We start from the raw sequence: 13,261 nt of genomic DNA, 5'->3' as shown, positions 1-13,261 counted from the left end.
CTACTCAGGGGGACAGCTTGAGGCTCTGTCTCAAAAAAAAAAAAAAGAAAAATGTAAATTTTATAATATGTAAACTCTATCTCAATGAAGTTGAATATAATATATTTTTTGAGACAGGGTCTCACTCTGTTGCCTGGGCTAGAGTACAGTGGTGTCATCATAGCTAACTGCAATCTCAAATTCTTGGGCTCAATCAATTCTCCTATCCCAGACTCCTTTTTTTATTTTTTTAATCAAAGACTTAAGAGTGATTTTTGGTTTTTCAAGTCAAGTGCATTAGTGAAAATGAACAATGCTCAACAGTGGTTCTATGAGAAGAAAAATAGAAAAGAACAAAGATCTTCTAAGACAATCTTCTAAGATAACCTGGAGAATGTCAATGTCACTGAGATCCTTTTCTGGAATTCTATGAGTCCACTTCAAAGTAAGCGAAATTTTAAATGCTCAGGCTCACAGACTCCTCAGCTGGAGAAGGGGGTGGGGCAGGAGGTTCTGTGAGTTGGGCCCAGTGAGAAAGAAGGGCTTGTTCCAAATGTTAATGAGTCTCCCTAGCTTCACTGCTTTTCTTCATAACAGTATCTTCACTTCTGGTCATGATTCTGCATCTGGTCTCCTCGGAGAACAGGTCTTTTACTGGAGATTACTGGCGTTGATTGTGGGGCTCTTCTGAGCCATGGCCTTGTATAGTAACTAGGACTGTAAGTGTGTACTACCTATCTGGCTAAGTTTTAAAAAAATTTTTTTTGCAAAGATGAGGTCTCACTATGTTGCTCAGACTAATGTCCACCTCCCGGCCTCACGTAATCCTTCCATATTGGCTCCCAAAGTTCTGGGTTACAAGAATGAGCCACCTCACTCAACATAATTTTTTTTGTAAAGAAAGCTTTTATAGGCCAGTCACAAAGGCTCATGCCTGTAACACTAGCCCTAGTCTAAGAGGTCAAGACAGGAGGATTACTTGAGGTCAGGAGTTTGAGGCTGACCAAGAGCAAGACCATGTCTCTACAAAAAACAGAAAGATTATCTAGGCATAGAGGTAGGCACCTGTAGTTCCAGCTATTCAAGAGGCTGAGGTCGGAGAATCACTTAAGCCCAAGAGTTTGAGGGGGCAAGCGAACTGTGAGGACACCATGGCACTCTAGCTGGAGTGACAGAGTGCTATCTTTTGTGTAAGAGGGAAAATTTTAAAATATGCATGTATTATGTGCAAATATACATATATATGCATGTGTGTGCCTTTTCCTTGTCTTTACAAGAAGAAACTCAGAAGAATAAATTAGAAAACAATGAAGTTAGTTATACACAGGAGTGGAGGTAACAGGATGAAGGGAGTTAGTGTATTTTTAACTTTGAAAAGCATGCTAACCTTTTTAATACTATATCACTAAGAATTAAATAAGTTGAAAATTGAAATAAGTGAACCTAAATATATTTCAACTGAATACCATACCCACAGTGAAGAGAAAAAAAATCAAAGAAAAAACTAATCTAGACAATTTATGAACACAATACCTAACTATATGCTCTCATTCTTGGGTGGATAAGAGATTACAAACAAATCCTGGACCTCTTTTTAGTAGACACATATTATAGCTGTCTAGGTGAAGCAATTCTAAAATCATCACAGGATTGAGCAAATGTGTTAATAATGCTGAAACCTGAGTGGTCACTGTGAAAGAAAAAACTTATGAATAGAGAGTAGAGAAAAGCAAAAAAGAACTCTGTGGGAATAGACTGGAATTACAAGACTCAGTGTGAATTCATGACTTTGAAATCTAGGCATATGTATGTGTACACAAATGTATACGCAGTATGTATAAATATGCGGGTATGTAAATCTGTGTGTATACACACATGTACACGCATATATACACATTGCCTAGCTCTGTCTGCTTTAAGAGCCAAATAACAAAGACACGCTAACAAAGTGCACTAGATGGCCACTTTTAATATCACTCATTACACACTAAAATAACTCAGGCTCCTTGAAGAAATGGCTGGTTCTAGCACTGGGGCAAGGTAAGTACAATATATTATGCCAGAAAATAAGAAAATGTTCTTTAAAAAAAAAAAGAAGAAGAACAATGAGCACTGTAATAAGGACACAACAATGCAGCCTGTAAATGGTGGGAAAGAGAAGGTACTTAAGAGTAGAATGTCGAAATCCTACTGGTAAATGTGGAAGAAGTATGTGAGTTGGAAAGTTGTCATTTTTGCAACCGTCACAGCAAAAACTGCATCAGGCAAGAAGCATCAGTGCATGTCAAATGGATGTCAAGGGATAAACTGGAATGGTGAGCAGGACATTTGAACATTCTTAACGTCTCTTCCCATTGGTTGCTTATTAGTCGCAAGAGATCAAATAAACAAAAAGTAACTATAGAGGAGAGAAATTCAGGAAGACTTTGACCAGGTGATTAAAATTAATATCACCAATAAACATCATTTGTCTCCTATGAAAACACATCATTACATATGCAGTATCCCTGCTAAGAATAAACTGAATCATGAAAAATGTTCTATTGCAAAAGAGGTAACGCGGGAGGTGCCCGTGGCTCAAGTAGTAGGGCACCAGCCCCATATACCGGAGGTGGTGGTTTCAAATCCGGCCCTGGCCAAAAACTACAACCAAAAGAAAGAAAAAGAGGTGACGTGATACAAACATAATGCACACAGAAGCTGATGAAGACTGAATAAGGTCTGTGCTAGTAAGACAGCAATGCCCTGATGTCAAATCGTAATTTTGAGATAGTACTACAATCATATACAATGTTACCATTGGGGGAGGCTAGGTGAAAGATACTTCGCTATTTTTAAAACTTCCTTTGAGTCTACAATCACTTCAAAATAAAAAGTTAAAGAAAATTAAACATTTAGAGAAGGAAAGATTCTTAAAAAAAATGTAATAATGACAAAAGAAGGCTGTAGCAATGTTCCATATTCAAGGAACCTATAGAGATATGACAACTAAATGCAGTACCTGATCCTAGATGAGGTCCTTATAAGTCAGGAAAAATACTATAAGGGGCATTACTGGATCAACAACAAAACGGGAAGTGTAAATTATTGCATCAATGCTGAATTTACTATAATTAATATCTATATTGTGTTACATTAATAGGCTATTCCTAATCTCAGAAAATATACACTGAAGTACTTTATGGATACAGAGTATCCATAAAGTTCGAGGCAATTTACTATGTTAAACTGTTTTAAATTGCTCACGAACTTTATATCCACTCTGTACTTTAGGGTAAAGGACCACCATGTATCTAACTTCCTTCATAAGGTTAGGGGAAAATGGGGGAGGAGGGGTGGAACACAGAGAAAAGGTACAACTGATACAGTAACTGGGGTTAAAAAAATAATGTTACAGATGAATCCAAGTAAAGAATACAGGAGTGTTCTTTCTTCTATTCTTAGTTTTGCAAGTTTCAAAGTCTGAAAATTCTTAAGGTTTTTTTGGTTTGAGTCCTTTCGAGAAGGTACACCACAGATTCCTGTTCACAGAGCAAGCCTTATGAGGACACAATGAGAGGTGGCTGCCTACAAGCCAAGAGAGGCCTCAGGAGAAACCAACCCTGTCAGCATCCTGATCTTAGAATTCTATTCTCTAGAACAGTAAAATTTTGTTTAAGCTATCTTATGTCTGGTATTTGTTACGGTAGTCCTAACAAACAAATACAGAGGTGAATGTGTAAGTTTTTTTCTTTGCAACTTTTAGAATTTTATTCTAGAATAAGTTGTAATGGGGTGGTATTTCCCAATGGAACAACTTCTTCAAGTTGTCACTATCATCACTGAGTTCTTATCATTCAGATCTCAGCTCTCAAAAGTTACCTTCCCAGAGAGATCTTCCTTGACCATTTTATCTAAAGTAATGCCCTACCAGTCTTTTCAGTTCTATCATCCTAGTGGGCCATATCACTTATCTCTAACCAAAAGTAACTTTATTTATTCATTTATTCCATCTCTCCCCCTACCAGAATACAAGCTATATGAGGACAAAAACTTTGTTAGCTGTATTCCCCAAACCTACATGACAGTGTCTTCCACATAGTACACTTAAATATTTGTCAAGACACCGAAGGATCCCCAGCACACAAGATTATACCCATGTATATCACCAAAGCCAGAAGAATATACACACTAAGTCCCCAATTAATGCTGTCAACAGGTTATAAGAAACTGACTTTAAGTAAAATGACATACAACAAAACCAGTTTTTTTTCTCATCAACTTTATAATGAAACAAGGTTGAATGAAACAAAGGGAGAAAGAAACATTCAAAACCCAAAGATTCAAATCTTAAGAGCTCTAGGCAGTGGACAGATGCCACCCACCTCTCCTACAAAGGAATGGAAGAACCTACCTTCAGCCAAAATAATGCAGGACTCTTTAGGTTGTAAAAATAAATGTTTAGAAAGAATTTCGTTGACGTTTACAAAACTGTAACGCACACATAAAAGAACAAATGCAAACTCATCAACCACTGAAATTTTAAAATTATGAATGATCCCCTGAAGCTTAAAAGCGATCAGATTTCTAAGCTAAAGGATTACAGAAAAGTAAATAAGTTTAAAATGTAAAAATACTGTAGTTCAAGAAAAATTGAAGGATTCTAATGGGCTAGATTTCTAACCTTGTTAACTATATTTACAACCTGGAGGCTAACACTATCTAATCAAAAATATCCCTCAGTAACATCCTGGGACACAGATTAGTGTGCTGAATGGACCAATATAGGTACAATCCTACGTAACCATTATAATTCATTCCCCTCAATGAAAAACACTTCTCCATTAATTATTTTACTACTTCAATAATCTAAAATTTGGCTCAATTTATGTTTTCCGGTAGCAAATCTATAAGTAAGAAAAAAATTAAGCCAAACTATGGCAAATTTTACCAAAAATGGCATTACTATCAGAGTTCTTTGGCCATGACTCAGAGTAACATGTTCAACCAACTTCTCTTCTCCATCTCAAAACTTCTTAGATAAAATGGATATGGTCCAGCTTCATGCGGACTCTGTGAAATAATTTATATAAATACATGGTACATTTTTCTAGAGAAAAACTCCATTGACTTTACTAAATTCTTTAACAGGGCCCAAAAAAGCTTAAGAATCACTTCTCAACAAATTCCTCCTCGCTACAATTATTATTTATTTCCTAATTACTCCCAAATCTCAGCTCGGTGCCTGTAGCTCAGCGGCTAGGGTGCCAGCCACATACAGGAGCTGGTGGGTTCAAATCCAGGCCAGGCCTGCCAAACAACGACAACTACAACCTTAAAAAAACAGCCGGGTAATGTGGCGAGCACCTGTAGTCCCAGCTACTTGGGAGACTGAGACAAGAGAATCGCTTAAGCCCAAGAGTTGGAAGTTGCTGTGAGCTGTGACGCTGCAGCACTCTACCCAGGTTGACATAGTGAGACTGTCTCAAAAAAAAAAAAAAAGAAAGAAAAAGAAAATAATAACTACCAAATCTCCATCCCCAATTCCTATGCACCAAACATTTACGTATATCCAACTGCCTGGTGTACATCTCCTGCAACCCGCCAGAAGCCTCCAACTTACCTTAAGACAGACCTCATCATCTTCCCACCCCTACCTGCCTGTTCTTCCTCCTGTGTCTCCTATCTCAGGGACCAGCATCACCATCCGCTGGTTTCCCAAGTAGAGAGGGAAGTGTTCATGACTTGATCTACCAATCAATGACTATCACAAAGACCTAACAATTCTATCTAACCTCTTAAGCATTACCACTTCTCTTAACTCCTTCCAACTCTGCCACAACCTTAAGCCAGTCACAACCTGGACTGTGACAGTTTTCTCCTTACTTCTTCTCCTGTCTCCAGTGTAGATCCCCTGCAATGCACTCTACATGTTACAACAGTTAGGCCAAACCCCTTCTGATCTGGGCCTTGCTTACACCACATCCCATATTCCAGATACACTAACCTAAATGAAGTACCCTAATACATCAGTTCATAATGCCCTGTTCTTTAAGCCTTTGTAAAGCAACACCTTCTGCCTGAAACAAACTATCTGCCAAAGTTAACCCCCTAATCATTTTTAAGGTTTTAACTCAAATGTCATTCTTCTAAAGAGGCCTTTCTCAACCCAGCCTCTCAGCTCATCACCACTGTGGAGATTAAGCATCTATAGTAGCACTCTATATTCTATCACCACCACAGCGAATAACACCGCACTGAAATGTCCTTTTTCAATATGAAGTGTCACATTAAAGCTGGAAGCATCTTGAACAAGGGATGTATCTTATCCGTCTATGTCCCTAGCACTTAGGACAGTGCCTGACACATAAAATAGAAGTAAACATTCAAATATTTCAAATGTTTGAATGAAAAAAGCTAATCCTTCCATTTTTTAGGCACTTAAACATGTCCAATGTAAGAATGCTATATCTATCGGAAATAGGGTATAAGGTCATACCAAGAAACTAATTCTTCAATATCTGGTGATAAAAAAAAAAAGCTACATTTCTATGTTTGACAGTTAAAATACAAACACATGCCCCTTAGAAAACTTGACCAGTTCAAATACCTGCTGAAAAGATGTCCATTGCTCTCTTCAGCTCTCCTCTTATTCTCTGATTGCTATTTAAGTCTACAAGTGGAGTTGAAGGATCTCTCATATATTCTAACTCAGTAGCAAACATCCCACCATCAACAAAACGTTCCGGAGCAATATAGCATGTTCTTCTCCGTGAAGTGTCAAAAAAATAGTTGAAATCTGCTGGGTTGTCTTCTGGAAGATAAGTGGGTTTAAAACTTGCAAAATCAGTCAGAAGAACCCAGTTCCAACTGGTGACCATCACATTCTCAGTTTTGATGTCCCCATGACGAACTCCAGATTTGTGTGCTTGGTCCACAGCTGTCAGGATCTGGAAAGCAATCCAGCGCTTCTCAATGTTATTTAAAAACGGACGAGTACTGATTCGATCATAGAGGTTATCTCGTACATATTGCCTAAAGAGCATAGCTGCTTTTTCGGAGGCTTTTTCTGCTGCTTTCTGGAAAGGCAGACAGTTCTGTGCAGAATGAAGCCTGATTTTCAGTTCCTCCAGCTCTTGTTTATAGCTAGTTAAAGGCAATGTAGGATCCTGAATTGCAAAAACCTTCACAACCACCAGGCCTTCTCTGTGCTTTGCTCTAGCAACCTTAAAAAACCGAGTACTCCCCAGGCTTTTGTCATACTCAAAGTCATGAATATCTGAGAAATAACTCTCCACAGAAAGGATCTGGGAAGGTGCAATTCCAGCAAGCTGATTTCCCATAACGGCAAGTACCTCTGGGTCAATAAGTTAGGATATAACACCTATTTTTTAAAAAGAAAGAAAAAAGACAAGAAACAAAGATGCAATGAAACATAATGATTTGGTCTCTTCTGAAAAGATACATCATATTTCTCTTCCACTGAGACACTGTACCTAACCTGGGCAGCCTCTAAATTTCATACCCATTTATCTAAAAAGATCTTGTTATTTTATCTAAGAATGCTTGTTATTTTACCTAATGTTATCATACCTAAGAATACCTGTTATTTCCCATCATCACTTTTAAGGCCACTTAGCCAAAAATGTTAGAATGTGTATTTTTAGATATTTAAAATTAAAATATTGGCTCAGCACCTATAGCTCAAGCAGCTAAGGCACCAGCCACATACACCAGAGCTGGCAGATTCGAATCCAGTCCGGGCCTGCCAAACAACAATGACAACTACCACCAAAATATAGCCGGGGGTTGTGGCGGGTGCCTGTGGTCCCAGATAACTTGGGTGGCTGAGGTAAGAGAATTGGTTAAGCCCGGGAGTTGGAGGATGCTGTGAGCTGTGATGCCACAGCACTCTACCCAGGAAGACAGCTTGAGGCTCTGTTTAATTAATTAATTAATTAATTTTAAAATATTAATGACCCCTGATATATGTTCAGTACTGTGTTTGGGGCTATGAGAATCACAAAAGCACTCTATGACAGGCCCCTTCCAAGAGCCTGTAGTTTTATTCCAAGTGAGAAACAGAAAAGTTAAAAACTTAAAACTAAGAATCACCTAAGAATACAAATATGTCATTCAATTCATGAAAAACTTAAGGTAGGATTCAAAAAATCTGTTATCTCCGGGGCCCTCCTACACAGCTAAAGGCAGATGCAAACTTCTGTAGTCTGCAACAATGATAGGAAGAAACCCTTTCGGAGATGTTAAAGAAAAGGAGACCAAAATACACACTTGCCAAATGAAGGATCCTGCTAACTCACACATACACACACACGGCCTTGCGTATACATAAACATTTACCCTAGGCCTCAGCAAAGTGTCAAGAGGTGCTCCGTGGCTCACAATGATGTTTCGGGAAGCCACTTCAAGGCTGGGAGGGAAGTTGTCTCTACGAGGGGTCTTCCTTCAAAAACAGAAGGTGGGCGGTGGGAGAGGGGCGCAGAAATGTCCCAGCTCCAGGAACTCCAGGGGACCGCGGAGAACTCGGAACGCTCTTGGACTGCAGCTGCCAGCCCGAAGTCACACTGAAGATACTCCACAGGCATCCAGAGAACTGTCTCCTCCAGCCCCCTACCCTGTCCTGCCCTGGGGGCCACGCGTCCCCGGGCTCCGTCTTCCTCCCGCGCGGATCGCTAGACCCTTCCGAGGCCTCCTCCAGGGCCTCACCCCCTAGTAGGAGGTAGGGCCCGGGAGACAGATAAAGCACGACAGTCCCCGAAAAACACTACTTATTCAGCGCCTGCAGCCGCAGTAAACACCAAACTCTCAGGAAAGCCGCCGGTCTGACCTCACTTCCTGTCGCGGAGCAGAAGTGACGACAAAGAGTGAGCCTTGCGGAAGAGCAAGTCGGTTGCTAGGACACGGGGGAAGGGCGTGGCCTCGCTGCGAGACGCTAGAGGAAAATAAGATGCTCTGACCGCTTGATCTATTTCCTGCCCGGCTCTTCCGCCGCCGTTCCCGACCTCTGAGGCTTCTGACTTCCCACAAGAATTTACTCAAACGCTCATTAACTACCAGGACGCCAGAATAGAATTACTTAAGGGAAGTCATAGGTGTATTTTGGAAAATGATTATGTCCCAAGCTGAATTTTTAAGAGCTTTATCGAGATACAATCCTCAAACCATACAGTTCGCCCATTTAAAATTTACAAAGCAGTGGTTTTTAATATATTTACAGAGTTCTGAAATAATCTCTACAATTGTAAACCTTTTTATTGCCCCAAAATGAAACCCTGAAACCATTAGTGGTCACTCCACATTGTCCCCGTTTCTCCCTCCACCTCCCAGCCTTAGGAAATCACTAATCTACTTTGTTTCTGTAGATTTGTCTATTCTGGACATTTGATATATGTGGTATCAATATGTAGTCTCTGTGACCGACTTCCTTCACTTTGCTTAATATTTTTGAGGATTATCCCAGTTGTAGCTTGTATGAGCAATTCATTTCTTTTTACTGCCAAGTATTCCATTCTATAAATATACTATATTCTCTTTATCCATTTGTCAGTCAATGGACATTTGGGTTGTTTTCACTTTTAGGTTATTATTCGTAAAACTGCCATGAACATTCGTGTGTAAGTCTTTGTGTAGCCATATGTTTTCATTTCTCTTAGAGGAATACCAAGAAATGAAATTGTAGGTTCATATGGTAAACTCTATGTTTAACATACTGAGAAACTGCTAAACTGTTTTCCAAAGTGCAGGGCACCATTTTATATTCCCATGAACAATACATGAGGCCTCCAATTTCTCTATGTCCTTGCTGACACTATTATCTGTCTTTTTGATTGTAGTCATTCTGGTGGGTAGGGAGTGGTATCTCATTGTTTTGATCTGCATTTCCCTAATAACTAATGATGTTGAGATCTAGTTATATGCTTATTTGCTCGTCATGTATCTTCTTCAGAGAAATATCTATTCAAATCCTTTGTCAATTTTTGTTTTTTGACAGTCTCACTTTTGTCACCCTCAGTAGATGCTATGGCATCACAGCTCACAGCAACCTCAAACTCCTGGGCTTAAGCAATTCTCTTGCCTCAGCCTCCCAAGTAACTGGGATAACAGGCACCCACCATTTTGGTTGTAGTTGTCATTGTTGTTTGACAGGCCCTGTTTGGATTCGAACCCACCAGCTCCAGTGTACCTGGATGGCGCCCTAGAGTCTAGGGCCTAGACGCTGAGCTGCAGGTGCCAAACCCTTTGTCCATTTTTTAATTGGTTTATTTGTCTTGTTGTTACTAAGTTGTAGAAGTCCTTTATATATTCTGGATACATGTCTGTTATCAGATATATGATTTCCAAATACTTTCTATGTTGTCTTTTCACTTTCTTTATACTATAAAGTACACTTTATAAAGTATAAAACATTTTATAACATACACTTTTATACAAAGTTAAATATTTTAGGGCCGGGTGTGGTGGCTCACGCCTGTAATCCTATCACTCTAGGAGGCCAAAGCAGGTGGATTGCTTCAGCTCACAAATTTGAGACCAGCCAGAACAATAGCAAGACCCCTTCTCTGAAAAAATAGCTGGGTGTTGTGGTGGGCCCCTCTAGTCCCAGCTAATTGAGGGGCTGAGACAAGAGGATCTCTTGAGCCCAAGAGTTTGAAGTTGCTGTGAGCTATGATGCCATTGCACTCTACTGAGGACAAGAAAGTCAGACTCTGTCTCAAAAAAAAGTGGGGGTCTTGACACCCATAGTACAGTAGTTATAGCACTGGCCACATACACTGAGGCTGGCGGGTTTGAACCTGGCCCAGGGCAGCTAAAACAACTATGAAACTGCAACAAAAAATAGCCAGGCATTGTGACAGGCACCTGTTGAAAGAGAGGCACTTTGACCAGCAGAGATCTCACAGACTACCGAGGCTTGTATGAAAGGTCTTTATTGGTGGGGGGAGGGAGGCTGCAGAGTAGCACCAAGGAGGAGAGAAAAGAGAGGAGAGAGATAAGGAAAGAGTGGGGAAGAGAAGAGAGAGTAGAGAAGAGCGAGGGGGAAGAGGGGAAAAAGAGAAAGAAAGGAGCAGGCATGTACCCTTATTTAGGGAAGTCTCAGAATGGTGACGGCTGGTGGGATAACCTATAAGGAGTTATTGCTCTAGAGGAAAGAGCCATAGGGGCGGGCAGTGGGAAATTGGAACAGGGTGATGAGGTAAGCAGGTCACTCCCTGTACTAGGGGAGGAGTTGTAACTTTAAGGGTAGGAAGGGGCTTTCGGGGGAGAGGGGCTTTCTGAGGCAATTATCTAATACCTGTAGTCCCAGCTACTTGGGAGGCTGAGGCAAGAGAATCACTTAAGCCCAAGAGTTTGAGGTTGCTGTGAGCTGTAACACCACAGCACCCTACCATGGGCAACATAGTGTGAAATTCTCAAAAAAAAAGTCTCAAAAAAAAAAAAAAAGTGAGAGAAGAGGAGAGGAGGGAGGGGAACAGGGGTCACAATGCCTGGCACACCTCCTGGGGACAGGACACAATTATAACAGGGACTTTATCTATCAAATGCAATCAGTGTGACCTAATTCTTTGTACCCTTAATGAATTCCAAACAATAAAAAAAAATTGAAAAAAGAAACAAAGGTAAATTTTTTTTAATCATCCCTGCAACAACCCCTCTTCCCTTCTTCTCCATCTTAGTATGCAGCCTCACCACCCACTGGGCTCCCACAGACTATAACGTTGGAAGTCAGTAAGTCATCTTCGTCATCTTCCAACTCCCTCCCTCCTTCCCCACCACCCCCATTCCTCCCATTCACCTGCTCCTGCTGACTCAACCTCCAAAATATGCCTTGAATTCATTCACTGCCACTTCTTCAAGGCCTAGGCTGACCAACGATCATTATCATGATGTTTAGATTGTGAAACCTCCACAGAAAAGCAATTCCTCACAAATGGTATTACTTTTTATACTTCTGCCATGATTTCTTGGGTTTTTTTTTTTTATAGTTTCACTGTGTGTCCTTAAATTTCCAAAGCATAAGTCCAATTTTCTTTTTTTCTAGAAAGTTACTTAGGTATCCAAAAATGGTAACAAGTAATCCATCTCTCCCTCACTTATTTGAAGGGTCATATTTACTATATACAAATTTCCTATATGTACTTGGGTTTTAACACTGGAATTTCTGTTCTGTCTATTGAATTGCTATTAAATTCATATGCCAGTACTGTCTTAATAATTGTATGATGCTTTAACATCTGACATGGTTAGTCCTAGAGTGATCTTTAAAAAAATACTATAATCATAAGATGCCTATGTTTATCTCCCTCTAGAAGCTCATCCTACTTTTAGAAGAAAGTTAAATATCCTTAATTTGGCCTACAAAACCTTGCACGATTTGACTCCTGCTCACCTAACACTACTTGCTATCCTTCTCTATCCCCATGCTGGCCTTCTCTTTGTTCCTAACCTGTCAAACTTCTCCCTACCCCTAGTCCTTCACATTTACTCTTCCATCTGTTTAGAACACCCCTCCTCATTAGCCAAAACCTGGTCATCTTTCGAGTCCCAGAGTAAGTGCCAATACCTCAGAAGATCCTTCTCTGACTAGCCCCCCATTATATATTTTTATGGACCCTGTACTTTTTCTTCATAGCAATAGTTATCATTGAAATCATTTGATTTGGAAAGATAACTATTTGCTCAATGTCTGTTTTACCACCAAACCATAAACTCAATAAAGGCTATGATTGTGTAATTCTTATTCGCCAGGGTATCCTCAACACCTAGAACAGTAGCTGACACACTGTAGATATTTGCTGAATCAGTAAATGTGGTCTTTATCAGGTTTGTGACCAATTAGGGCCAAGGTCAAGAGTTCCAGTACTAGAAACATCTAAAATACATTTTAAAATTACAATAAACACTCATTTAATTAGCAGATAACATCATTCCTGATTGTGTGTGTATTTCAGACTCTTAATATCAAGTATGGACGTCCTTTGGATATCTCTCCAATGGAGACATCGTGGGGTGGAAATATGGTAAATCTGTCTCAACTGAGATGATTCTTGTGTTTTCCCCAGCTGCATTTTTCCCTACCACTACATTTTGTGAAATAACTTGTATTTTTTAATTCCTTCTATGTTCATTACTATGGTTTTCCTTTTTTTCCCTTTCCTCATCTTTCTTTCCTTTCTTTCATGCTTTCTTTCTCCCTTTCTTTCTTTCATCCTTCCTTCCTTTCTTTATTCGGTTTTTAAATAGCAATCATAGATGCTCATGGAGGCTTTTTTTTTTTTTGAGA

At 39.8% G+C, this 13,261-nt stretch overlaps 1 protein-coding gene across 1 annotated transcript in view; it reads right to left on the bottom strand.

The window, feature by feature from the left end:
* The window catches only part of PIK3R4 (phosphoinositide-3-kinase regulatory subunit 4), a 64,880-nt gene extending 56,098 nt beyond the window's left edge, over positions 1–8,782 (bottom strand). Inside the window, exons 1-2 of the mRNA XM_003781713.3 lie at positions 8,320–8,782; positions 6,569–7,342 (exon numbers count right to left, since the gene is read on the bottom strand). Of these exons, the coding sequence (XP_003781761.1) occupies positions 6,569–7,301 (733 nt within the window). The 5' untranslated portion in view covers positions 7,302–7,342; positions 8,320–8,782. The remainder of the gene's footprint in view (positions 1–6,568; positions 7,343–8,319) is intronic.
* Positions 8,783–13,261: the final 4,479 nt, after the last annotated feature.

The sequence above is a fragment of the Otolemur garnettii genome, unplaced genomic scaffold, assembly GCF_000181295.1.
Source record: "Otolemur garnettii isolate 467f Iridium unplaced genomic scaffold, OtoGar3 scaffold00002, whole genome shotgun sequence".
In the NCBI taxonomy this organism is placed as follows: Eukaryota; Metazoa; Chordata; class Mammalia; order Primates; family Galagidae; genus Otolemur; species Otolemur garnettii.
The sequence above is the reverse complement of the archived record's forward strand: the minus strand, read 5'-3'. Positions and strand labels throughout refer to the sequence as shown.